Raw genomic sequence first — 25,656 nt, forward strand, 5'->3', positions numbered from 1 at the left:
GTATACTGCCCTCTGGATTGTTTACATGCTTATGTGAACCATCATTCCAGTGTAGCACTTGTAGAAGATGCACATTATTATATTGGCATCTCTTATTTGACCACTTCCATAAAAATGGGGGCTGTGCAGTAATTACGGCCTAGTTAATGAAGTTGCACCTATAGAAGTTCTTCAGAGAAGTGCTTTGGAAATCAGGTGGTTTAAAACTGGTCTTAACATACAGCCTCACGTTCTATCCCTCAGAGAACAGCGGTACTTTTGAAAACAAGTACATTTTTAAAGTAAACAGCGGTGGAGATGTGTTGTTTTAACCACTGGTGAACGGGGATGGGCAGAGCTCAGTGGGTGACGGAGACATTGCTCCGGAACCGAGTGAAGCCGTAAGCCTTGGGGTGGAGGAAAGGAGCGCGATCCAAAAATTCAGAGACGGACGGTCTCTGCAGCACGGTAATAACTGAGCCGAAATTAATCTGAGGAACAGGTGGCAGAGAAGGCGTGGAGGAAAAGCGTGTGAGGAAGCGTTCCATAAGCACAGTGAGAGCATGAGGGGGACTGGGTGACAGGCCGTGTGTCACAGAGATAAGCACCCATACTGGCTGATTCCAGAGGATTGGGGTCAGAGAGACCCCGCCTTCTTCGAACCCTGTAAACATGCCCTTGACAACGTTAATTACAAACGTTAGGAAATTAGACTAGGAATCATATTTGTTTAAAGATAGACCAGCAAATACATTTTTTTTCTGACTGAAGCAATTAAGTAACAATTTACGCGGTAAAATGTAAGTCTGTGAGCAGCAACTGCAATAATGTTCTATGACATTTGATGGTGGAGCTGAGATTCGTGGCAAACTATGAGCAGATCTGGTTTTAAACACCTACAGCTTACCTATACAGGGCTATTCGTCCAAAACCTGAATGATGTTAGCTGGTTAATTCGGACTACGGTTTATCAGTGAAATTAACTTAAAGGAGAGGTTTCATAGCAGTGTATAGCAATACATCAATATACATTCATTAAACTGTTCTTTGGAAATAAAATATGAATCTTTAAATTTAGATAGGAACCTAATTTTCCTAAAAGCCTCAGGGATATGATTTTTTTTCTTGCAGTTTAATGAAATCATTTATGCTGCTGGCTGAAGGAGAGGTCTCATCGAAAGGGACGGAGCACTGGGTGATGAGCCGCCTTCATAGGGCTGCTCTTCGCCTTTCCACTTACGAGGCGTTTATGTGACGCTGAAAACGTCCTTCTTCAACTAAAGGTCTTTGAATTGTGTGCTATTTTTACCTGATTTGCATTCACGAATAAGTGTCATATGTTGCATTTGGTGGTGTTGATTTACATAAACTCTTTGAAGCGTTACCTTGCTGAAAAAAATAACCTAAAAAGAATACATTAATATTGTTGTTGTTGTCGAGAATTTTACTCGACGTTTAAGGTATATCTTTAAAAAATTAGTAGTTAATATCATTCCACTTTGCCTTAAGGACGCAGAGGATATGTGGAAACGGATTATTTAAGGGTCATTATTTTAACAATAAGGGTGAGAATTATTTTATAGCAAGTCTAATAATTACTAAATGTAACAGCAGTTGCTTAAGGAGTATTTAAGTAACGCCCTCTTGCAAGATTTCCTGACACACGCGTTCCTACTCCACACCCCCACCCAAATACTCTCAGCCTCCATACAATGAACAGTTTTTCCTGTTACACTTCCATGATCCTCATAGGAAATTTCGATTTACTTGAGGTGTTTCGGCTGCAATAAAGTAGTTGTAGTAATATATGCAAATTAACTTCATTTTAGGCACTTCCGATTAATCAGCAATGGAAAACCATGTGCGGTTTACTGGAATATACGTTCTTACCACAGCGAGCTTTTATTATTTTATTATTTATAACCACCTTTGTCATTGAAAGCGCTGGATATATTTTAAAGGAGCGACTTGCATCATCATTCTACGCTGTGGCATCAATGCAAAGACAGTGTGATGAGGTTATAAACGCAATTAGATTGTGCATTTATGGGGTTTCTTGGCCTTGTTCCTAGTGTTGTCCGCATATCGCGATATGCTGAAGAGGTAGACGCACCTGCTCCGGTGCAGTTAGCCGACTCATTCTCCAGTTAGCTGGGCACCGCGTCTCCAGCGGAGTGTTTAGGGAGGTGACTACTTTAGTCCTGCTGCAGATTCATGTTAATCGCCGCTGTGGTATCGTAGCAACGACGCTGTATATCCACTGTAGCATCAGCATCATCGTCGCCAGTGGCTGGCAGCGCAAAAACTCACCATTAGTAACTCAGCGGAGCTCTCCGACTGACGTTCCTGGGAGGACTGCGCCGGTATGCGGCGGGATTTCAATGGGGGCTACAGCGCCATGCTTGGAGAAGGCGTCCATCCCTTATCTAATGGAGTTACGTGGAGTATCTGACCTTTCCTTCAAATGCATAAGGCACACACACCCGGAGAAACTTTGTCTTGGCGATAACAACTAAGGGATGGCTTTCTGTCCCTTCACTGGCTTCTTTGGTGAGTGAAGTCGATGCTTTGGAAGTCATTTCATGAATTTCAGAAATGTTGTGGTTCACCCCTTATTGATAAATTGTAAATAGAGAAGTAGAATAGCCTTTGTGTGATTTTATCTTTTAATAACTGCTATCTTGTTGCTACGAGGTCTTGTGTGGCTTGTCATTAACTGGTTAATGACTTATCTGCAGATTATATAGTACGTTATTAAGCATACCGAAACGTTATCATCATTGAGTACTTGGTTCGTATATACAGTATGCTGATGCATGCGTCTTCCACTCATTTCACTTTTCTGGTATTTTATTAAATCAAACCTGCGTTTTACATCATTGAACTTACTGGACGATGTATACTGTATGATGTAACTGAAAACAACTGAGCACATGGTATTGTATCAAATAATGCGACGTGCAGGTGTTTTTCACATAGAAATCAACTGAACTTTCTTTAATTCTTCTTGAGCTTCTTTATTCCTCATTATAGGTGTTAAAGTAGCGTGCGGGACTGCGCACAACGCAGGGACCGCGATTGGTACAGTATATGTTTTTTTGTATTCACATAGCCTGTATTAGACTGGGGTTTGCGTGGTTCAGTAACGTTTGGAAACCACATTTCAGTTACTATCGATCCATATTTTGATATTCGTTGACAAATAGTAAACCAGCTGGAATTTTACTGCGTGTTTTGTGGTCTCCGTATTCGCGCTACTGTTTAGAAGCCGACTCCCAGATGTATTACAGTATTTTGTAATGCTGGAAATGCGGGCTTTGGATTTTCGGCGAGATGAATTTACATAGCCCGACACTTGCAGGTAAATTGCAAAATAAAATCATTATGTGTTTTCATCGTTGTTATAGGAATAGCTGCCCTTTTTATATTTAAGTTTTAACAATATCAAAAGCCGTGTTGGCTACTGTAAACCGCGCTTTGCTCCGGAGAACTCAGCGCTGACCGCACCCGGAGCCAATCCGTCAGTGTTTGGAGGTCAGATCACTGTAGTTGATATAAATGCGTTGTATCTGCATGGACTCAGATTATAGTATACAGTATAGACATTGAGATGACATTGTTATTGCTTATAAAGTTGAGGGCCGTAATTATAACTAAACAAAGAATATTTTCTCAAATAGTAATTGCAAAATAGTTTCATGGCAATACAAAAAAAATCAACTGCACTAAATAGCAGTAGGCTTACAGTAGCTTAGATGGTGCCATTTGGTTTGTGTTGCTTATTTATGATGGTTTTCTGGTTTTTGCCAATTTATTCAAATAGTGTGATGCCAACAAAGTTCTGCAGCTGTCCATTAAAAGCATAAAATGATAAAAGTGTATTGTAAGGTCCTCACTGAAAGTTTATCTGACTTTTTATCCGAATTTTGCTTTATTTGAATTTTGATACGTAACCTGTGTGTCACCCGGTCTGGTGCGTTTATAATCCTGGATATACATTCATGTTTCCTAAATCAATTAGGATAATGCGCTATCTTTATTACATCTCATGTTGATCTCATAATCTCAATGCTTTTTGTTCGTGGTCATTCATCTGCATTGCTAATGGAGGGTTGGGGAATGGCGCTAAGTGCCCTAAGCTTTAAGGTGATCCGTAGAACCCCAACAAACCTTTCAGTCTAATTTAGATTTAAAAGCCCATATCGCAGTAAATGGGCGTCTCAACTATTCCATTGTCTTCTGTGATTGGTATTGGGGAAAACCCCGGAAGGGAATATGGCTGTCTCAGGACCGCAGCGCTTCACTGTACTGAGATTTATGTTCTGCTGGAGATACCATGTGAACAAAGCTGGGACTTAAAAAAGCAAATCCTTCGCAATATTCGATTGCTTGAAGATATGGGGGGCTACATTTTACAGTCAAAATGTAGACCACTAATGGAGTCTTCACGTTTTATGGTCATCTTAGTTTAATTGCGACTTACTGCTTAAGACCCTTAAGAGATAGAGAAATCATTCTTATTGCCTAATTATTCCGCACATAAGTAAGATGATTAATACTAGGCCATATTCATTACATAGGCATAGTAGTTAAAAATATGGCCTTGGAAGTAGATTTACGTATAAGTAGTGCCGGTGTTTCCGTGGGAAAAGTCTTTCAGATGAAATCAGGTTAAATACTTTTCACCATGAATTCCAACCATAATTTTCCGTCCGAACAGCGAAACCAAGCATTTAATTTTGATTTTCATGGTGCGGCCGAAGTCCCCTGAAACTAGTTAGGTTTAGCGAATAAGTCTGTGCTGAGTTAAAGCGGAAGTTTGGGCTGGGGGTGGCGTGGGGATTACTGACGCGCGCTTATATTCATTTCCAATCCGTTTTAGCCGGAACAATTTTCCTGCCAATCAGTAGTTAAGACTGTTTCCTTTACACTTTGCGATGGCCGCCTCTTCCCAATATTTGTATTTGGAAGGATCTTTAGTTTTTTATTCTAGATTTTCCATTGCATCATGTCATGCGTTTCATTGCAATTACTCTAGTTAATTACGTCGGTTTTAAAACGCCGACTATTATTAGGCTCTTACACTTTGGCAGGGGATTAGGTGCCATTTTATTGTGACAAATTTCTCATCTGGTCGTTTAAACTTGTAATAAACACGTTACGCTTTTTACAGGAAGTCCTGTGCTGCAATCGGCCCGTTTGTGTGAAAATCCTGCGTGATTAAGCGTTCAAAATGTATTTAAGTACAGAAACGGTTCAAGTGAGGTTAACAGTAATTTCGTAATTGTTACAGGTAAACGTTTTTGTTTAATTTCATCATTACAACTATGTCTGTACAGGGTAGGCTATGTATTTTGGTTTATATTGTAGCCAAGCGTCACGATATTGTGTATGCAGAATAGTAACACATTAATCCTGCTTCAATATTATTAACAAAGCAGCACTGGGTGGTCTGACTGACAGATTCCTCTATATAATTTTGACTGCATAGCCTCTTCCACAAATTGGCAAACATCCTCACTGTAGATGTCAAGCATTTGTTTTAAGGGGCTTGTCCATTAAAGTTGCTTGGAAGGGGAGATCCGTCCTGCTGTTATCTTTATCGGTTTTTGTGGGGCCAAAATAAGATACGCAGGGGGCCTTTGACAAACGAGGGCTGCTTCGTGATGAAGCAGGGATGGGATGTAACCTGTACAGCAGAGAGTAAATGGCTGCGAGTAACATTTATGGTAATGAGAGGCATTAATCAAAGGTTACCGCAGCCTGGAGATACCGAGCACACAGCAGAAGAGCCTCCGTTGGGTGTCCTTGGAGAGCTGCGCGCTGGAAGCTGCAGGATAAGGCCCCCCGCCGGCCCCGTGTAGCGCTTCATAAGACTTCCAGCGCCGACCTGGCGCCTCCATGCAATTTTTCATCTTCCCTTACAGTTAAGGGGCATTTCGTTAAGCGGAGTCAGTGTGGTGTCCCGTAATTTTAAACACAGCGAGAGGTAGGCCTGCTCATATCTCGCTATAGCTATTACCCTAGACGGTCATTTTAAAGTTGAGATTAGGGTGCTGATGCTGCTAATAATGTAATGAGATGAATCAAAGTTTTAAAAATAAGCGTCTGATTAATTCATCTTAACACATTTATGTAAAACATCGGAGGTTCTTTTAATATTCATTTGAGTTAGCTGTGGTCCCTTATTGTCAGAGTACGTTATTCTGGATGTACTAATTCCAGTTCGTACACTTTATATCCTGTTTGGCTTTTTAGCTGCCATCTGTATCACTACTTTGCCTTAAGAAAATTTTATATTCTTCCGGTTAAAAGACTTAAGCGTTTTACCTCCCTGTTTTTCCAACATATGTCATTGATACTCATGTGAAAACGTTGTATTGAGGCTTACAGGTGTGTAGTAGTTAAGGAAATTAACTGGGGGCAAAATGTGGTGCCTTTATATCTAGATGAGACTGCTGTTATACCCTAGAGCGTGGAATCAAGCTTCTGATGCATAATGTAACAGTACGCAAATGTTTAAGAGTAAAAAAACATCCTTAGTAACTGCATTAGGGCTACCAGAAAAAAAAATTGAATTACAATCCCAGTTAGCCAAACTAGGTGTTTGAGACTGTTGTAGAACAGATGTGCGTTTCAGTTCTGCATTGTAACTGTCACAATAGCCGCATATGCTGGCTCATGTAGATGCTGAACTCTTTAAATGCCTGTTTGTTCTCATACTTCCATTGCATTCCGGTTCCATTATTATGCAAGAAAACAACAGAAGCTATTTTCCATTGCAGCTTATCAACTTAATCTTATGACGGGGATTCAACGGCGGCGCTCAAAATTGAAATTAAACTTAATCTCGCAGACAACATAAACATCAAAAACGGTGCTTACTTTTCTCTCTCCTCATTATCTTCACACTAACTATGACCAGCATGCTCATTAATTCAGCGTCAGCTGCACCATCGCGAAACTGATCTTGCCATTGACACGCGTATCCGTCCGTTGATGTTTGACGTCCTTCGGCTGGTAAAACACATAAACAAATTCCTTCTCACGTAATGCAGGGTTCTGTAAGTTTTCACAAAGTTTGAGAAATTCAATTAAAATTTAACCCATTATTTTTTTATGTTTTTTAACAGTGTGGTGAAGTTCTCACATAGCCAAAGAGCAAATGCACATATAAAAAAATCCCCATATAGGCCTAATGTTTGGACAAAAGTAATCTCAGTGCATTTCTTATTACTATATTAGAGTATATTTTGTGTTGGTTTTCCTTGCATTGCAGTAAGGTTCAGTACCCTCCCTTCCATTTTAACAGTGAAGGAAAGGAATCAATTAGGACTCAATTAATGTGGACGCTTAAGCCGGGAAGGCGTAAGGCTGGAGACGAGGGGAGGCTCTAAGGTGTTAGACACTGACAGCCATACCTCCCAAATGCACGATAGCCTGCCTACGATCCGAGGCGCAATCAGCGCAGTTTACAAAGCTCACTTTCCAGTTCCCGTCCATCTGAGAAAGGGAAGCTAATGAGCCTTTTCCCTTCTGGCCGAATGCTATTAGGGGGGTCGCTCCTGCGCCACAGTCATATTCCGCGGCAGAGCACGTCAACGCAAATAGAGAAAAATGATCGCAATGTCAACGACTTACGGCTCTATCCTCTTACTACTGCATTGCCGATTAACGGTGTTCAGCCCTTGCAAGATTCACAACCTCCTGCGTCTCTATATTCCTCCCAACCAGTGCAGCTATCTACAGATTAGTGGCTTGTACGTATATTTAAATTTACTCTACACGTAATTTTAGCAAATTACAAAGTCTGGAATAATCTAACAAGCTATGTGGTTAAAAACATGGAGATGAACCGTAGTTTTAAACTTAGGCTATGTGCGCCCGCGAGCGTTCAGTGGCCGCAGATGCTCGTTAATGCAGACAACCTACATCCACCAAACACGGAATCGTATTTTATATCTTATATTAAGTTTATTTACTGTGTGGTTAACTATTGGTGCAGCTAAGACGTCTGATATAAGTGGTTTTCAAAAGCGGTGTGATTGTTGATGCCATGCAGCCATGGCGGTTTTAGCATTTCCTGGGATTTTCACTTCCTACAGTGTCTACATAAAAACACATGCATTGAGTGGCAGTTCTCTTGCCGAAAAGAGAACTTAATGAGAGGTCAGAGAATGGGCAGACTCGTTAAAGCTAGCAGGAAGAGCAGAAGTACAAAAAAGCTCAGTAAGAAACATCTCTCTTTGAAATGCTTCTGGAGGTGAAAGCGAGTCCTACCTGGATCTATATGTAAAAAGTGGCCATTAGTGTAAAGCAAACCAGCAGCAGCAGTTGATTGGCTTAAGGAGAAAACTGATCCCGTAAAGACTTTTCCCAGAACAGAATAGTAGCAATTTAGACAATAGCTGCAATGGCAGTACAAAGTGATAATATTTCCCCCTCCCCCCGCACCATGACTTTAAAAACAAATTCATTGGGCGTTGCATATAAAATCCAGCTCGAAAAAAAGTGGATGACATGAAAAGGCAGGTTTTGTTTACTCTTCATTGAATTGTTACACAATTTAACCGTATAGATTATTTATAAAGCCCCACCGACTATCAGCCATAATTAGCCATACTTAATAAAATTACATAGGCCTACCTACGGGTCTAGATGCTAGTAAAACAATCCCCTTTTCGTGTTATTTTTGTGCTTTAGTCCGATTTCTGTCCTTTTTAAGTCCTATAGCAGGGGTGCCCAACTCCAGTCCTGGAGGGCCAGAGCCCTGCACATTTTTGGGTTTCCCCTCATTTTCAACTCCTTGTGCTAATTACCACACAGTTCTTGAGCTGAATAATTTATGGTGGAACAGGGAAAGAACTAAGCTACACAGGGCTCCGGCCCTGCAGGACTGGAGTTGAGCACCCCTGTCCTATAGGCTAGCTACCTGACGCTGTACTTACATATCTATATCTATATGTCATAGAACAGGAGCCGTCCTTGACAGCTTGTTTTTAACAGGCCTATTAGTTAACCTAATTATCCGACTTGGCAACGTACTGCGCGATCTCGTAACAACATATGGGTAATTAACTTCATTAATGATTTACTGATTTAAGACAGCACAGGTCCGTGCAAGATCGCTGAGAGAGAAATGAAAAATGCTGCGATTGGTTGGTTAATAATTCAGTCCAAAATATTCGACTAGTACAGGATTTTACTAAAACGTTTTGTCCGTCTGCACTTTTAGTACAGTAATTGCGAGTACTACCAGTTATCTGCAGTAATAACCGATATCTCCGTAACTTAAGTTCTATAACGCTAAACAGATAACACGTCTCTAATTACGATGTATTTTATTTTTATTCTAATTTATTTTTACTGAAGCAGTTTGCCCCACTAGACAGCAATACTGATTTGCAATTCACTTCATTATACATGCATGTTATTCAGCCTGAAATTACGGTTAATGTCTATACACAGAAGTACACGTTACATTTTTGTAGTAATTTGCGGGAAATTGTGTCATGACAATTAACTAGCTCCTTTTCTCGAGGCTTCAATCTAAATCTATTTTGATTGTTACTCTGTCTTTGTTATCGGTAAGGAAACCTAGTTTCAGCATGTGATTTCAGATCAGCGGAAGATCATTTATGTTCATTAGGTTGTTTGTGACAGGCTGCTGGCTGGAAATTGATTTTGCCTTAAAAAAGGTTTCAGAAAGCATCAATAGACGTGTGACAGAATTTGTTGATTCGTAAATCGGAGTACCAGTGAAATAAATAAATTACTTTTAAAAAAAAGGTTTGGTTAAACATCTTCACAGTCAGATGTTTAATGTAAAATGCATATAGTTCATTCGGTTTAATTCTATTAATCAATAAATCTATAAAGCTTAAACAGTTATAATTACACAGGAGTTTCTCTTTCTCTGTCAGGTGATTCATTTCATAGACCAGTGGCCAAGTAAGAATGAGAGAGGACTGTTTGATTCTCTGTCCTTTAACATCTGGGGGTGTGCTACAAAGCAGGATTTCTGTTAGCTGGGTTACATAAGCCAGAAGTGATAATTGTCCTATAGGAAGAGAGATAAGTGACATTCCTATTCGATAATCCTTACATTTGGCTTCAGTTATCTGACTAATTTCCCTAACTATTATTAACATCAGGAGCGATTATAGGATTTGACCCATGGATCAGATTTTCTGAGCGGTCCCCTGCGATTAAATCTATATGAAATGTGTATGAAAATACAGAACAAATTGCTAAATGGGTTTAGAAAAATATGTTTTTCAGAGAGGCTCAGACAAAAAATAGGGCAGCTGTATCCCCCTAAATAGGGTCTATAATAGCCATGCATAACATCTAGCCATCTTTCATAACAGCTTATCCAGAACAGGGTCACTGTGCCATATTAAAAAGGCATGCAAAACAATTTAGATTGACAGAACCTTTAAAAATAAATAAGACTGTTTTATGACTCTGGACTGACTGTCCAGTAACCGGAAAGTAACAGTAATGGAAGGAATGGATGTTGAAATCGTGGTGAGGGCCGGGAATAAAAGTGTCAATTTCTTGTCTTCCCAGGATGACTGACAGCTCCGCCATCCAATCTGGATCATGATAGCCACAGGAGGTCTCTTGCGGATCTCAGCCAGGCGTCAGGACTCCCTGCATTCCAAGAACCAGTTGGAGAAGAAGCGCAAGAAGAAGGCCAAGAAGAAGAGGAAGAACGATGTGGTTGTAGTCAGGGGCAAGCTGAAGTTGTGTTCCATCTCGGGTTTGGTCGCTGCCCTGGGGATATTGGTCCTGCTGGTGGGGGTTGCAATGGCTGTTCTGGGCTATTGGCCCAAGGACTACCCGCTTTATCAGACACCCAAAGTCTCAATGAAAACTGAGGAGGTATATGACAAAACACTGTCCAACTGGACAGGCAGTAATTCAGTCTTAAATCAAATGTACAGTGAATTCCCCAGCAGCAATTTATCCAACAGCACCTCAACCGTTGCACCCCCTGCTGTTGGCTTCTTCAGGGAGTTCTTAGCCACGTACCTGCATTCAGACAAGCTGAAGGTTTTTGGGCCCCTAATCATGGGAATTGGGATATTCATCTTCATATGTGCCAACGCAGTGCTGCACGAGAACAGGGACAAGAAAACCAAAATCATCAACCTCCGGGATATCTACTCCACTGTCATTGACATGCACAGCCTTCGGGCCAAGGAGTGCACGCCGCACAATGGCTTTGTGAGTCACGCCCAGCCGCAGGCCGCCGAGGGCCAGCCGCGGCGCAACTGCAGCGCCGCCCTGCTGGCCAGGAGCTCCTGGCCCTCGACGTTCTCCAACAGGCAGCAGGAGCTCTGGTTTGAGAACCTATCGAAGGGTAGCTTGGCTCAGGACAGGGAAACGTTCATTGATGCAGTCTACAGCATATATAAGGAGCAGAACAGGACGGCAGAAGTGATGCTGCTGCCCAGGCAGAGAGAGGCTGAGTGCACAGCCACCTCCTCCATGACTGCATCCACTCTGCCAGCGATAAAACTGAACCCCAGTGTTGAGGAGAGCCAGCCTCCAGCGCCGATGGATTCAGAGAAGGCCCATAAGGACGGGGGAGAGCCTGGTCATGAGCCAGAGAGCAATCTGGCAGGCTGTAGTGGCCCCACATCCCCGCAGGCTGACACATACACCCCCCCGGGCCCCACAGATGTCTATAAGAGCTCCGGTAGCCTGCGGGGGGCGCCAGAGGGCTCACAGGCGCAACTGCTGCCCCCATCCCCTCGACAGAGGCTGAAGAGGTCGCACTCATCCCTCGGTACCCTCTCCGATTACCCCAGGTCAGTCGACCTGGAGTCGTGCGCATTACCGGCCTCCGACAGGCAGGGGGCGAGGACGCGGCGCTTTAGCTGCTCACGACTTGAGTGTTCCGGTATCTGGGGTTACATCAAGCTGGGGGACCTGGGGGGGGATTCTTTTGAGTCCTCAGAGGCGGTGTCTTCCAGCCGAGCCGTCTCAGCGGAGGCGTTGTTAGAGGGACAGAGGCCCCCGGTGACTGGTGGCCACAGAGCTGGCAGCAGTGAGCCGCATAGGGGACGGGTGACCACACAATACTTGAATACAGAAACTCTTTTGCCAGGATCCAAAACCAGGGCAGCGCTGGATGAAGGGGAACCTGGAAGCTCGGACATTTGAATGAATATATCTCTTTATGAAAGATCATTTGCACAATTTTATAAAGTTTGAAAGGTCTGTGAAACTTGTTGCAAAGGGCACAACAGAAGTAATGGATGGCAGTTCACACTTACTGCCCAACTCCCCGTTAGGGACACTTTGCTATTGTAATGCAATCAAGCATAAAAAAAGATTCTTTTAAATTTGGTTTGACGATATGCGAATGGGTTTGAAATTATAGATGCTTTTTTTAGGAGTTGGTAGCTCTGTTGTGACCCGTGGAAGATACCATAACCCAAAGAACATCCAAATGTAGGAATTTCATATGTTTGCCTCTGTTTTGTACTTCCTTTCACGGCAGGAAAGCCGTGGAATACTGTCATCCGACTTACCGACTTCATGGTGTGTATAAAAAATGAACGTAAACACTACTGTTCTCTGTTAATACTCATAGTTAATCCACCAAATTCACTCAAATTGGAACTGCTGTCCAGCCAATATAAATTATATTTCATTTCTTGAATAGCTTATTATTTATTATGGCAAATATTTTGTATTGATAATTTTTAACAAGTTTGAAACCCAGATTAGCAATATTATGCTTAACGGATTATAATTATTTATGGGGAAAAAGAAAAGTAACAATGTTTGCTGTTACAAACCAGTTATTTCAAAGAGATATGCTGTCATTTAATTTTATATGCCTGGCAAGCTTGAGTAGGACTTTACATCTATACTGCTATTTTGGCATGAGTTCAACCCGGAGTTTTGACATGCTCACCGGAGTCTTGATTTAACTTGGCCCTTGATGAGAAATGTAATCTGACGTCTGTAGCACCCAAATTGCTTAAGTTTCAAAATAAATGAAAACTGATTCTGTGCAAGACAATTATTTTTTTTATGTTAATACAGTGGGATAATAGCACTGAGAGAAGACCGCCAGAGTTCAGCCTAGCAAACGAAAGCTATATATAGTATCTTCAAATTCCTTAGCGTCTCCATGAATCCGGATTCTCTGTCAAAGATGTTTTTCCTTTCTGCGAAACCAGGAGGAATCAAAGATATGCTCATTTGTGACATCTTCAGGGCACATTAAATGTAATCTCTCTTCTTCAGTGCTTATGTTGCTGGTGCAAAATAAAAACTGTGCATTTGACTAAATGGTTAAGGTCATATTATAAGTGCCAGTTGTTGGTTTCCCAGCAATATATCTGAATTGCTCTTAGGAATTTGGCCAAAGTGAAAAAAAAAAAATGTCATGAAATATTACAAGAAACCCAATGTTCCAAAAAGCCACTGCCTTTAATTCCTCTAAGTGAACGGGACACACAGACTCCCTATGATGTACATTAAACAAAAAGCTCTTATTTTAACTGCTGTTCTTTTCGTATTTAATGTGATTGCAGGCTTCTTAACCTCCAGGATTTCATCTGGTGAAATGCATGCATGTTAGAAAAGTTCACTCTCATGAAATATTCTTTGACTGGAAGTGGGGCTGAGATATGCGGGGGGTATATATAAAGGCGGGGCCACATGGCCACTGGCTCCAGCTGAAAGCTGATTGGCTCCCAGAGGGCCCCTTCCCCTGTCACTCACTGATTCAAAACATATCATTTCCTAATGATAAGGTTGGCCCCTCTTGTAGGCCCCACTTTAAAAAATCTTATACTCGCCCTCAGAGGTCTGCGGAGGACAGCTAATATAGCAAAACTAGCAAATAGACTCCATCACTCAAGCTATAACACAAAAGCAGGAATGATGCCCCTTTAAGGGGGACAGGCTGGAAAAAGCGACGAGTGAGAGATGGAGACCCCAGAGTAACACAGCTAGCAAAGCCTCATACACGCTGACTGCAAAGAGGAGCCTCCTCTCTGCTCTCCCCAGCCCTCCTCTGTGTGCCACTATCAGCCCTTAATGGTCTAATTAGTCCAATCAGGGTCATTTAGGTTTCATTAACAGAGGCCTCTGTGGGGATGGGGTTGGTGATCAGTTGCCATGGAAATGCTAATGACGAGCCAAACCCAGCCCAATGCTTTACCTTTACGTCCTACTGGCGTGCAACCGCTGTAGGGTTTACCTAACAATGCGTTGTAATTCATCTAAGATGCACACTAAACCGGGCTCTAGGAGTCACTGTTAGGCATCACCATGGGCGTCGTTAAGCCCCGAGTATTTTAGCCCCGATGCCAATCTTCCTTCGAAAATAAAAAAAAACTCAAGCCCCAGGTAATATTGACTTCACCCTTCAATAATCCTGACTGATCGTTTCAAGCTAGAAAAGCCTCAGGGCATCACAGCTTCCCTGGGGCCATTTGTGGTGTTTTGCACCTGCCCTCTAGCCTACAGTTTCCAAAAGGTGCCTTAGGTACACACAAGTAAAAGGGAGATCCAGGTCGATGGGATGAATGTACAGAGGGAATACAGGCCCAAAAACTGCCAGCCTACAATCCTTCCTGGCTTCCTGACCATAATCATGGTTCATCTCCATATCCAAAGGATTTCTTGCTTAGCCAGGTAACTTGTCAGATTTAAGGTAGTCTGGGGTAAATGTAAGTAAAGTCCATTTCAACTGGTATATGTTTAAATCTGACAAGTTATCCAGGTAAGCAAGAAATCCAGCCTTGTGATACAGGCCCCTGGTCCACTGCTTCTGTCAGCACAAACGCTCCATCAATCATCAGCTTCCCAGTCATGAAGGTCCCTCCACAGACTCTTCCATAGCCCCCTTCATCCTGCGTTTGAACAAGCTCTGCATCACAACACAAAATGGGTCAATTACAGTTATGAATTCTTAATATGCAATATATATCTCTATTATCACAAATATTTATATGTGTATTGTATACAAAATATAAATTGTGAATGAGATCAATATACTATTCTAAATTAATTATTAATGGATATTCTAATAGACATATAAATATTTGCATGAAGTGGTTGTAAATATAGTAATAAACAATTATGATAATGGGCGAACACCTCAAATAAAAGAGTTGTTTCACTTGCGCTTGACACATCGTCTTACGGTCCACTGGCGACGCCTCCCGACTGTGACGTCGATCAGAGGGCTGCAGTTTCCATCTGTTCTCCGAGGAGGGGACGGCTCAGGTCTTCCTGATCGGGGAACTGGAGCGAGCGACACCAGTCCCCGCTGTTAGCCGGGGGTTTATATATTGTATCAGACATGCCTGTCACGTTCTGCCTCATCAGAGTGATAAAATATAATAACGAAACAAGATTTCACAGCATTTCAATCGTTTGGAGTAATTAAGGGGCTTCTTATGTAGGAACTGTGCACAAGTATGGATAGATAGATAGATAGATAGATAGATAGATAGATAGATTAGATAGGTAGATAGATAGATAGATAGATGGATGGATGGATGGATGGATGTCCCAGTCACTGCACTGGGAAATTGGGACCCACACAGACCACAGGATGGGCCGTCCTGTTGGCCACAGTGTCCCCGTCACTGCGCCAGGGCTACGGGATCCACACAGACCACAGGATGGGCTAACCCGCTAGCCACACCAACACCTCTTCCAGCCAGGCCCAAACCTGCTTATCTTCAGGTGGATTACCTAGTCTGAACCGCAGGTGGGGTGCTTGTTTTGAAAACCAGACATATATAGGGATGTCTTTGCTTCTTAAGACTTTGATTGATTTATATTGTTTAAAAAGCATCAAGAAGGATTTATCTAGCTGCCATGCATTTGGGTTATTATCCCCAGGCCAAGGTCACGGTAAACGAGGGGTGATTAGTGGCCCCTCACCCAGGCCAGGCTCCCAGCACCGTCTCAGGTATTACGGCTCTGCTGCTTCACTGAGGCCACCTGCTAGGATTCCTCTGCCTTTACTTCAGCCAGTTGGCCAGTGTTTCTCAGCCCAGTCCTCAGGACACACACACAGTCCACATTCTGGCTCCCTCCCAGCGCCCAGCACACCTGGACCAGGTATTCGGTTCTCTTGATTGTTTGTTTCATTCTTGATTGGTTCAGGTGTGAACCAATCAAGGTGGGAGGGAACCAAGATGTGGACTGTGTGGTGGTCCCCGAGGACTAGGCTGAGAAACACTGCGAAATACTATACATGATGTTATATATGCACCCACATCATTCATATATACAAACATATGGTGTATATGTGTATATATGAATGTTGCATGATGCGAGGCGTACATGTGCAAATAAAATGAATATTCACAGTTTTGTAAATGGAACCGTCAGCAGTGTATAAAGACAAACATAAAAATGTCTGTCATGCACAAGCACGCATGTGCATGGAAAGCATACGGCCTGTCCTCGTTCAGTATGAGGGCGCCGTAAGCAATATGTTGATTTATTCCTGGCAGCTGTCCCACGGCGCTCTGGCAAAGGGGCTGACGCAGGCCTCTGTGACTTTCAGCAGGATGGCGGCACCCACAGACGGCTGTGTGACAAAGGGAGAACTGCACAGGCATGAGGAGACACCGGGATGAAGGGGGAAGGGGGGCTTAGGGACAAACGATGGTGAAATGCAGAGGACGTAAGGTCATGCAGTGTTGGCATGCAGTAGATCCTAAGTATAAACACCAGGAACATGCAGATGTGCAGCAGGAGCCACATAGTCTGCACAGTGTCATTCCACATGCACGTGGTCTGCAGTGTGATCCTACGGGTTGTGGTCTGCAGTGTGATCCCATGTGCATGCGGTCTGCAGTGTGATCCTATGGGGCGCATGGTCTGCAGTGAGATCTCAGGGGCACATGGTCTGCAGTGTGTTCCCAGGGGCGTGCAGTCTGCAGTGTGATCCTACAGGCATGTGGTCTGATATTGTGATCCTACAGGGCGCACAGTCTGCAGTGTGATCCTACAGGCGTGTGGTCTGCAGTGTGATCCTACAGGTGTGAGGTCTGCAGTGTGTTCCCATGGGCATGCGGTCTGCAGTGTAATCCTACAGGCACACGGTCTGCAGTGTGATTCCATGGGTGTGCTGAATGTCCAGTGGGAAGGGCAATATCAAATAGGAGGGACAATGCCAAGCAGGAGGGGTTTATAACAAGAGGCCTGTTATCATCTGATACCCTAACACAGGGGTGGGGAACCTGTTCCATGGAGGGCCGGTGTGGGTGCAGGTTTTTGAGATGACCTCTCAATCAGCTAATAATAAAGCAGTGGTTCTCAACTCCAGTCCTGGGGACCCACTGTTATTAGCTGATTGAGAGGCCATCCCAAAAAACCCGCACCCACACCGGCCCTCCATGGAACAGGTTCCCCACCCCTGCCCTAACCCTAACCCTTGTTACAAACCCCTCCTACCCCTTATGATAAACCCCTCCTACTCAATGTTGCTCCTCCCACTCAACACTTGGTTCCCAGCTGCAGAGATATAGGCCCAATCCCAAACCGGTCCCTACACACTCCGCCTCACCACTCTGCCTTCGTTTGCGCGTTCCTGAGACCCGTCGCCATGTTGAAGTGTGTCTCAAAGCAGCAAGGGCTAAGGGGGAGTGGTCGATTATGCCCTCATTTAGCGAGTCAGCAACAATGGTGGCTCGCGCGATTCCACTACCACTTCCATATCCCACAATTCCTAGCGCACAGGAAACAGAACAGCGCGATAATTTAATAATTGGATTCTAACAGCACTGTGAAATACACATAGAAAGTCTATGTTACATGTTATAATTCATCGCTGCAGAAAAAAAAATAGGAAAGCAGTTATTTGTAGCTGGTCAGTACAGATGGACTTTATCGTGATCCGATTACGAGAGATTTTGTGTACTTTTCAAACTAGAAACCACGCGAAGAAACATTCGTACGCAAACTCGATCAACATCACACCAGCAATAACAATTTATGTTTCATATTTGCCTGTTTTTTCCCTCTACAGATTTTATCTGGTATTTGGTACAGAAGTAATGCGTAATGTTTTATGCGTGTAAACTAAGTTAGCTATGGTAGAAATTGTACAATCGTCAATATGACACGTGTATATACTTAAAATTGGTCAGTGCAATAAGACGACGTAGCCGTCGTCTTCTCGAATTAGATAAACTATGTGCTTTTTTAAAATAACTGATAAGTCATTAAAGAAAATACAATACAGCTTCTTGATGGATCATTTGGTCAAATCACTACGTAATGCATTTCCTGTTTCCGGTAAAGAAGACTGTAAAAAGGCGCTGCGAGGGCAAGTCTGTCTCAAATCTTTCTTGTGACAATTTCCTTCAGTTTAAGCGCATAGGGCATGTTGTGAGGGTGGCTCGGCGGGAGTGCGATTCGAAATGAAGGCGGAGTGTCCATATATTTGCCCCAGGTGGCTCAGCAGATGGTCACGTGACCCTGCGCTCGCTATGCAGTGTGGAATGTGGATGGATCAACTTCTCTGCCAGCGCAGTCTCAGATAAACCCCTTTAACAGATATTTAAATACTATTTACATGCTTCCAAAAGTCCAGTTTCCTGCTCCGCTGTTTGCATACCATAGAGCTCTGACAATCAGCGGTATCATATGTGAGTTTTCTGAGGTAGCCAAATGGTTCCGGTGAAGGTTAATAGCCGGTGTGCGAATCGCAGGTGCATGTGTCACGAAAACCGGGGAATGATTTAATGTGTCAATGGGAACAGTCTGAAAAATTATGACAGGATATGGCAACCGCGGAGCAACAGCACCAGCAGACAAGCAGTGGGTCCTCACCCACAGGGGTCTCCATTCAGAGTCAGCCTCACAGAAATCAGCTTTGTTCGCCAGGTACATTAGCATGCACATGGAAATCGCTTTTGCCCAGTGCCATTGCTGGAGTTATTAAAATGGCAGCCTGCTTCAGGGAAATGTTTTAAAACAATCCCCTACGTTCATCAGCAGGACGGAAGAATATTCACTGTCACGTACCTAAAGGCAAAGCTAAGCTTAGGTGAGATTTTAATTTGTGGACCTCAAACCGTCATCTTATCAAACCTTTCAAGGCTTTCGAAATTTCTGAGAAAAGCCTTAAGTATAGGCTCCTGCCGTTGTATTTTTACGTCTTCTGGCATTCTACTCAATGAACAGATTTTGCCTTTCTAAAATTTACACTTATTCATTAAAACTACCACTGCCTGTTTTGGCACCCGAGGATAGTAAAAACAAACCTCTTAAAAGTTTTACGTTGAGGCTTTAACTAAAGTAATGTTGCATTAACTCCACCTGCATGGTAAGTCTGCATTTCAAAAGTAGGCAGGCCTGCCGACTCTCACGCTTTCAGACTCAGCCTCAAAGCGTTGCAGTAGCCCACACTGCACACCCTACAGACTATTTACAAGTTAATAAAACTGTTACGTATGTGTGTGTGTAGATTCTAGCCAGCTGACCAAAGCTGGTCCAGTGTAATAGTTTTGTCGTACAGTATTACCATCTACCACCAGCTCATTTTCCTGCTTTTCAATACACAGCACTTACAGTAAGGCGCACTATTTGATAAATTTAACGGTGGTGACAGTCCTATGCGCATTTTTAGCCCTAAAACACCGAGTTGTCTTTCGATCTAATTCGTTTTCTTTGTTTTTTTTCTGTTCCGTTTTGATGGGCTGGTAACAACTGCAAAGGTAAAAGGAAAAACAAGAGAGTGGTGCATTTTTTGAAGGCTTCCCTCCATGCAACCGACTGTTAACTCAAATGGGATAAGAATCATTAAAAGAGAAAATCCTGGTTATTTGCTCGGATTTTTGACCCTGAGAAAACAGGCTTGGGAACGAGGTATTTGATTTGCGTGTCCCACTGCATCGGAGAATGGGAAAGTCATCGGAAATTGTGACATGACTCCAGACACACTTCCTGTTAATGAGAAAAAAAAATCTGGATTTATATAAGAGCGGAGGTAGTGTGGACAGACACACACGCACACGAGCTGCAGCCTTTAGTGTCCCCGCAAACCAAGATAACAAATAAATAAATAAATAGAAACGATTCCCGGACACCAGCTGTCAGTGAGTCACCAGAGCCGATCTTATGCTGTCGAGTTGCACCTCATTCCTTTGAAGCTCATCATTATGGTACTGACACCTGGAGGTCTGCTGCGCTGCCAGACCACAGAGGAGGCGCTGCGGCTGTCAGCTGCGACACCGGCCGTGTCGCGGGAAATCGCGTCCGCTGACACCTCGCGCATCTCCTATTCAGCGCCTGTTTTGTTCATTATTAAGACAAATACTATGATAACGGATGCTCCAGCTTTTTTTTTTATTTAGTTCAGTGAATGTTTTTTCCCCAAAGATGGGACCAGAATTGAAAGTATTCAAGGTCATTTGTCAGTGGTGCTGATAACGCCCAATCTGAGTAATACTAAATTCTGCGAAAGGGATTTTGCGTTATTGAAAAGCAATGCTGTATAATAATCCAATAATAAACCTATTTAATATTTTCCTTCTCTGATTTAAGCATGATTTTGCCGGAGTGCTATGACCATTTCTTTGTGTAAGGCATCAAATTATTCAGATCAATTCAAGAATATGCTTACGCATTGTAATTTGGTAAGCCAGACTTAACAAGTGAAATCGGTGCCACCTGTTTAATGGAAACAGACACAGTGGTGAACCTTGTGCTTTAATTAATCACTGAATGATATTCATAGCTATATTTAGACCAGACATTGTTTACCACTCTGGAGAATAACCAGTACAGTTACTCAGAGCATTGATTAAAAACTTACAGGCCCCTATTCTGAAAGGTGATTCTGCAAGCCTGGATCTGCTGCTGAAAACTGTTGCCTTCTGAAGACAAGATTTATCCGCCATCAGCCAAGCAACAGCCTGGTTACCTGGGATTTCTGCAAGAAATATAGTTCTACGTGCTTCAGGGTTTACTCTGAATACGGTACCCCAACGTGGGAGCAATGGACAGCTCTCAGAAAATAACACTTGGAAACAGCTAAATTAATTTTATTAATAATAATTCATAAGTAATTTATGAACTTAATTGCTTAAGATAACCTCTTGGAGTATGTCATTAAATGGGTTCGTTGTAGTCGGTATTTCTACCACGTATCTAACGCCATCTTGTGTCTGCTTTTATACTGCACAGTAATCGGCAAAGCAAGATAATTGCAGTCGATGAACTCCCATACCCTTATGTTTTGGTTATGTTTCTGGGCTTATTACAAATAAAATGTAATACTGCATAACATTATTATTTCATGTATGTTGCTGTTTAATAACTGGTTTCAAATTATCTATTCTTAGCACAAAATAGTTTCCATGGTTGTGCAGCGCTAAAACGGAGGGCAAAAAGAAATACGATCTGACAAAGAAATACCTAGTACGCGCCCTATACTTTTAGAAAATTAGCTGCACTTATCTCTTCAATAACAATGTGATGGTCTGAATCATTCTCGATGAATCACGGTTGAAGCTCCTGGTGAAGCACTTCAGAGTATTTATTATGTTAATCGTTAAAGTCGCTTACTCGGGATGCAGTTTGAGATGACAAAATATAACGAGCAGTTATAAAATTCCAGCCACGGTAAAATCTCTCGCGGTAATAACATGGCCACTTGCCATAAGATCATTATTTATATGGTATTAAAAAATAGGCCTATCTTTCAAAGATTGGCATGAAAATAGCAACTTCACACGTCATCGGGAGTTGATACTCTGATATCTTTATACTTGGATATTTTTATGTTTCTGATGTGCAGCCGATATTGCCCTTGAATGGCTTTTTGGTTTGCGCTCACTGCTCTGCGTAAGGACCGAAAAAGAGTGTGAATTGCAAGTCTATGTTATTGCCACTAGGAGGCAGCCTCTTCAAACTGAAAAGGCAAGGCAATAGTGAATATTAACACCCAGCTGACAAATGGACGTATGTCCAGAATAATTTAAATCAAATCTTATGTGTTGTACCAGTTAAGTTGATTTATAATCCAAGTGATTACTTAAGCTAAGTAATCAATAAGGAGCACGTTCCAGATACACTTGCTGTACTGTGAATACAGATAGCTTATACATTTACAATGAAACTATATAGGTGTAAATGATTCCTTGAAAAAATTCTGGAATTCAAGGATTAGTACCAATTTGTAGATTTATACATTTTGATGTGTTTTCTGTAAATTTATCTTAATTTCAAAATTAGCAGCACTGTTTGGCTTCTGCCTAAAGACAACAATTCCAGGACGCGCTCCTGTGTCCCCCACACTGCCCGATTTGACCGTATCCTTGGTTTCCATAGGAAGATCTTGCATTTAGGATCCCTTCAGATTGGTGTTCGCTTTGCGGCTGAAATCTTCGACAGTCTTCTTAAGGCGACCTCCCGTGTCATAATGCAATCGAAGGGCCATTAACAACATCCATAATCGTGCTACTGCTCAGGATATTCGTGAAAATTAAATCATTAAAGAAAAGATAGATAGATAGATAGATGATAGATAGATAGATAGATAGATAGATAGATAGATAGATAGATAGATAGATATATTATATTAGCTATGTGTCAAAATCATGCTTCAATATGGTGTTTTGTCTTTCCACGTGTGATTAAATGTGATTTGGCATCTTGGTCGACCCATCAGGTCACATCTTCTTCAAGGTCCAGAAACCAAAAGAGAGGAAGCCTGACATGTTCAGGGAGCTGGATTTTACTTCCAGTACTTTCCAGAAGCACTCGATTCTAGCAATTTGCGCTGATCAAGCCCATTTCACATCTTAAAAACCATACATAGGCCTACCTCCAGTGGCAGTTCTAGCCTGAACGGCGCCCTGGGCAAAATCTGACTTTATCCCCCCATCCCCGTTAACGAAAATTGTACATTCATCTCCTACCCCCCACTCCCCCTCTGCCAACATAAAAAACACAATTTGGCAATAACAGTCATTTTTATTAAGATGATAACGATACAAATAAACAATAATAAAATAAGATTTAACAAAGTAACAAAGACAAATAGAAACAAATTGTAGTATGCAAATAAAAAGATGAAGAGAATCGAATAATTACACTATTACCCTATTGGCTAACAATCATACAAGTGTTACAATGGCCCGTTTCATTACAAGCATAATATTATACTCATAAAGAGATGAAATACCTGCAGACCTTTATCTTTTTCACGTTTCTCCTCTTCTTTCCTCTTTTTTTCCAAACTGGGCACTTCTTGACTGAGATTTTTTCTCATCCATTTATGTTAACAGAGAAGAAACAGGAACACTGTACAGTAAGCTGTGAATAGGAAAACCATACGGCGACTTCAATTGACAGAAATCCTGCCCATTTCTTACAAGATATTGGACGATTACACACACATCTGCACCACAGTGGAGTGTTATTACACGCTAAATGACTGGTGCACGCCTGCAGACTGGTCCCATTCAGGTACGGCTACGATAATCCCACAGCACTGGTCAGCACAGCAGGGTTCTACCATGATGCTCAGGTCAGGGCTGCCCTGTCGCTTTTCTTTATATGTGGGCAGCCTCTGCGTTTTCGTCTCGACATTTCCTGAAACTCATACTTCATGCATGGCGGCATCTTGACGTGGGGGCAGCCTTTCCGTAAAATCACCGCTTTTCTGCAGGGGAGAAAGTAGAGACCTTTCAGTTATCGGTGAACATTGTAGTTCCAGCTAAGGCTGCATGCCGCCCACGGCAGAGTGAGCACCAAGCTTTACCCTCTCCTACGTTAAAGACTCACATCCTTCATCTCAGAGAGCTGTCCCATCACTCTGCATTGAAGTCAGGCACATGCACCTTCTGTTTATTAATGCACATTGTATAAATATCAGTCATCTGGGGAAGTTCCCCTAGGTTATGTGGGCAGTGGGGGCTTAATGGTTAGGGAAGCGCACTTGTAATTGAAAGACGGCAGGTTTGAATCCCCGACCAGCAAGGCACCACTGAGGTACCCTGAGCAAGGTACCTCCCCTGGGTGCTGAATTAGCTGCCCCCTGCTATGTCACGATGTCACATATGGGTTACATGCAGAGGGCACGTTTCATTGTTGTGCACTGTGTGCTGTGGTGTGTCAAGACTGATCTCTAAATTCCCACTGATATCATCCATAAAACAACTGTGGTTATCGTTCACATTTCAGTTACCACCTAGGCTGCTTGCCCTGTCTCTCCGGTCCTTGTGCTCTCAAAAAAACGTCTGATGAAGTTCAAGCACAGAGTGTTATGTAATTAAACCATGTTTCCCACAATGTTGTGCCATCTCCTGATAAGGCGGAGGGTGACCCGACCACCACAGTCAAGATGCCTCCGTCACCAAACTTGGAATTCCATGGATTTCGAGGCAGTGCCTGGGAATAGGAGACCCCTGCTGACTGCCCAGTCACCTACTCAGCCTTGAGGCGTCCCTTGGCACTCCAGGTCAAAGCACTTTAGTCCCCTGTGGATTCCCACTGTTCCAGACTTTAGCCTGTTTTTCATTCCCTGCTTGTTCCCCGTCTAGTGTATAACTGTTTACCCAGCCTGTACCTGCCACTGACTCCTGCTGATCCCCCCCCCGACTATTCCTTCATCTCACCTTTTTCCTGTGTTAGAGCACAGAAGACACTGCTCACCATCTGGTCACCTTGCCACCTTCTAAGGATTTTTCTTCTCCATCCTGCAGCCACATCCTGCTGACTGTCAAGTACCCAGTATCGCCGCCGACAGGCAGTCAGGTGGGGAGCCGTAGCTTTGGGGTAAATGAGAAGCCACAGGAGACGTATCCAGGAACATTTTGCATTTGTTTAACTTAGCAGAGGCTTTTATCCGAAGAAAGCCGGATCAGACAATGCCTGGAGCAACTGAGATTATGGGCCTAATGGTGACATTACTCTGCAAGCCATGGGACTTGAACTGGTAACCTTCTGGAGTTGCTCGGCCAGTATGGTTTTGCATGGAGCACAGCGTTGTGAAAGAAGTAGCCTGTGGCTCAAGTGGGTGGACAAAATCTCCTCAGAAATGGTACTGAGCATGATGGGATTGCTTCACAACCCACCGCTAAACAACCTGAACCACTGGTCATAATCATTCCTGCCCTTCATCATCTGTCATTTGGGGGTCTGATTTCCTAGTTCTCACTATGTCATTGTTGTGATTTTTTGATGGAGGCTGGGCAGTCAGGGGATGTGGGTGTCTCGTTCACCTGTTGAGGTCACCTTCAACCAGGCTGGCATCTCATCCAGCCGCTTACCATACACCCAACCCCGTCCAGGAAGCCAGGGTGAGGGGGTGAGATGCCTGGCTGTTTACTTTGGGTGTTTTTGACATGCTGTTCCCCCTGTAAGCACACTCGGGCAGCACATACACGACATCGACAGCGTGTTCCAGAAAGAAAAAAAAATCTGCTGAGCCCAAGCTGAAAATATAACATCTATTTCTATTCCACTGCAATATGTATAACTTGCATATTTTCTCAATAATCACGACTAATTTTTAATTTTCAAATGTGCTATTTTAAACCTGACGACTGCAATGCAGAAAAATACAATTATATCCCCTGTGATGGGTAATCCCATTAAATGCATATAGGGAAATCTAAACACAGATGGCGTTTATAGCCTGCTCACTCATGTTTAACACGTGTAACC

At 42.8% G+C, this 25,656-nt stretch overlaps 1 protein-coding gene across 4 annotated transcripts; it reads left to right on the plus strand.

Annotated features, from left to right (window-relative positions):
• The first annotated feature begins 157 nt into the window (after window positions 1-157).
• LOC111850093 (transmembrane protein 200C-like) lies at window positions 158-13,505 on the plus strand. Of its 4 annotated transcripts, none has more exons than XM_023823613.2 (2): window positions 158-1,262; window positions 10,552-13,505. In XM_023823613.2, the coding sequence occupies exon 2, from the start codon at window positions 10,585-10,587 to the stop codon at window positions 12,151-12,153; it is 1,569 nt and encodes a 522-aa protein (XP_023679381.2). In that variant the 5' UTR covers window positions 158-1,262; window positions 10,552-10,584; the 3' UTR covers window positions 12,154-13,505. The 4 variants fall into 4 exon arrangements, with proteins under 4 accessions (XP_023679381.2, XP_023679380.2, XP_023679382.2 ...); XM_023823612.2 differs by lacking the exon at window positions 158-1,262 and adding an exon at window positions 1,500-2,529; XM_023823614.2 differs by lacking the exon at window positions 158-1,262 and adding an exon at window positions 3,184-3,340.
• Window positions 13,506-25,656: the final 12,151 nt, after the last annotated feature.

This window comes from Paramormyrops kingsleyae, chromosome 1 (assembly GCF_048594095.1).
Source record: "Paramormyrops kingsleyae isolate MSU_618 chromosome 1, PKINGS_0.4, whole genome shotgun sequence".
Classification (NCBI taxonomy): Eukaryota; Metazoa; Chordata; class Actinopteri; order Osteoglossiformes; family Mormyridae; genus Paramormyrops; species Paramormyrops kingsleyae.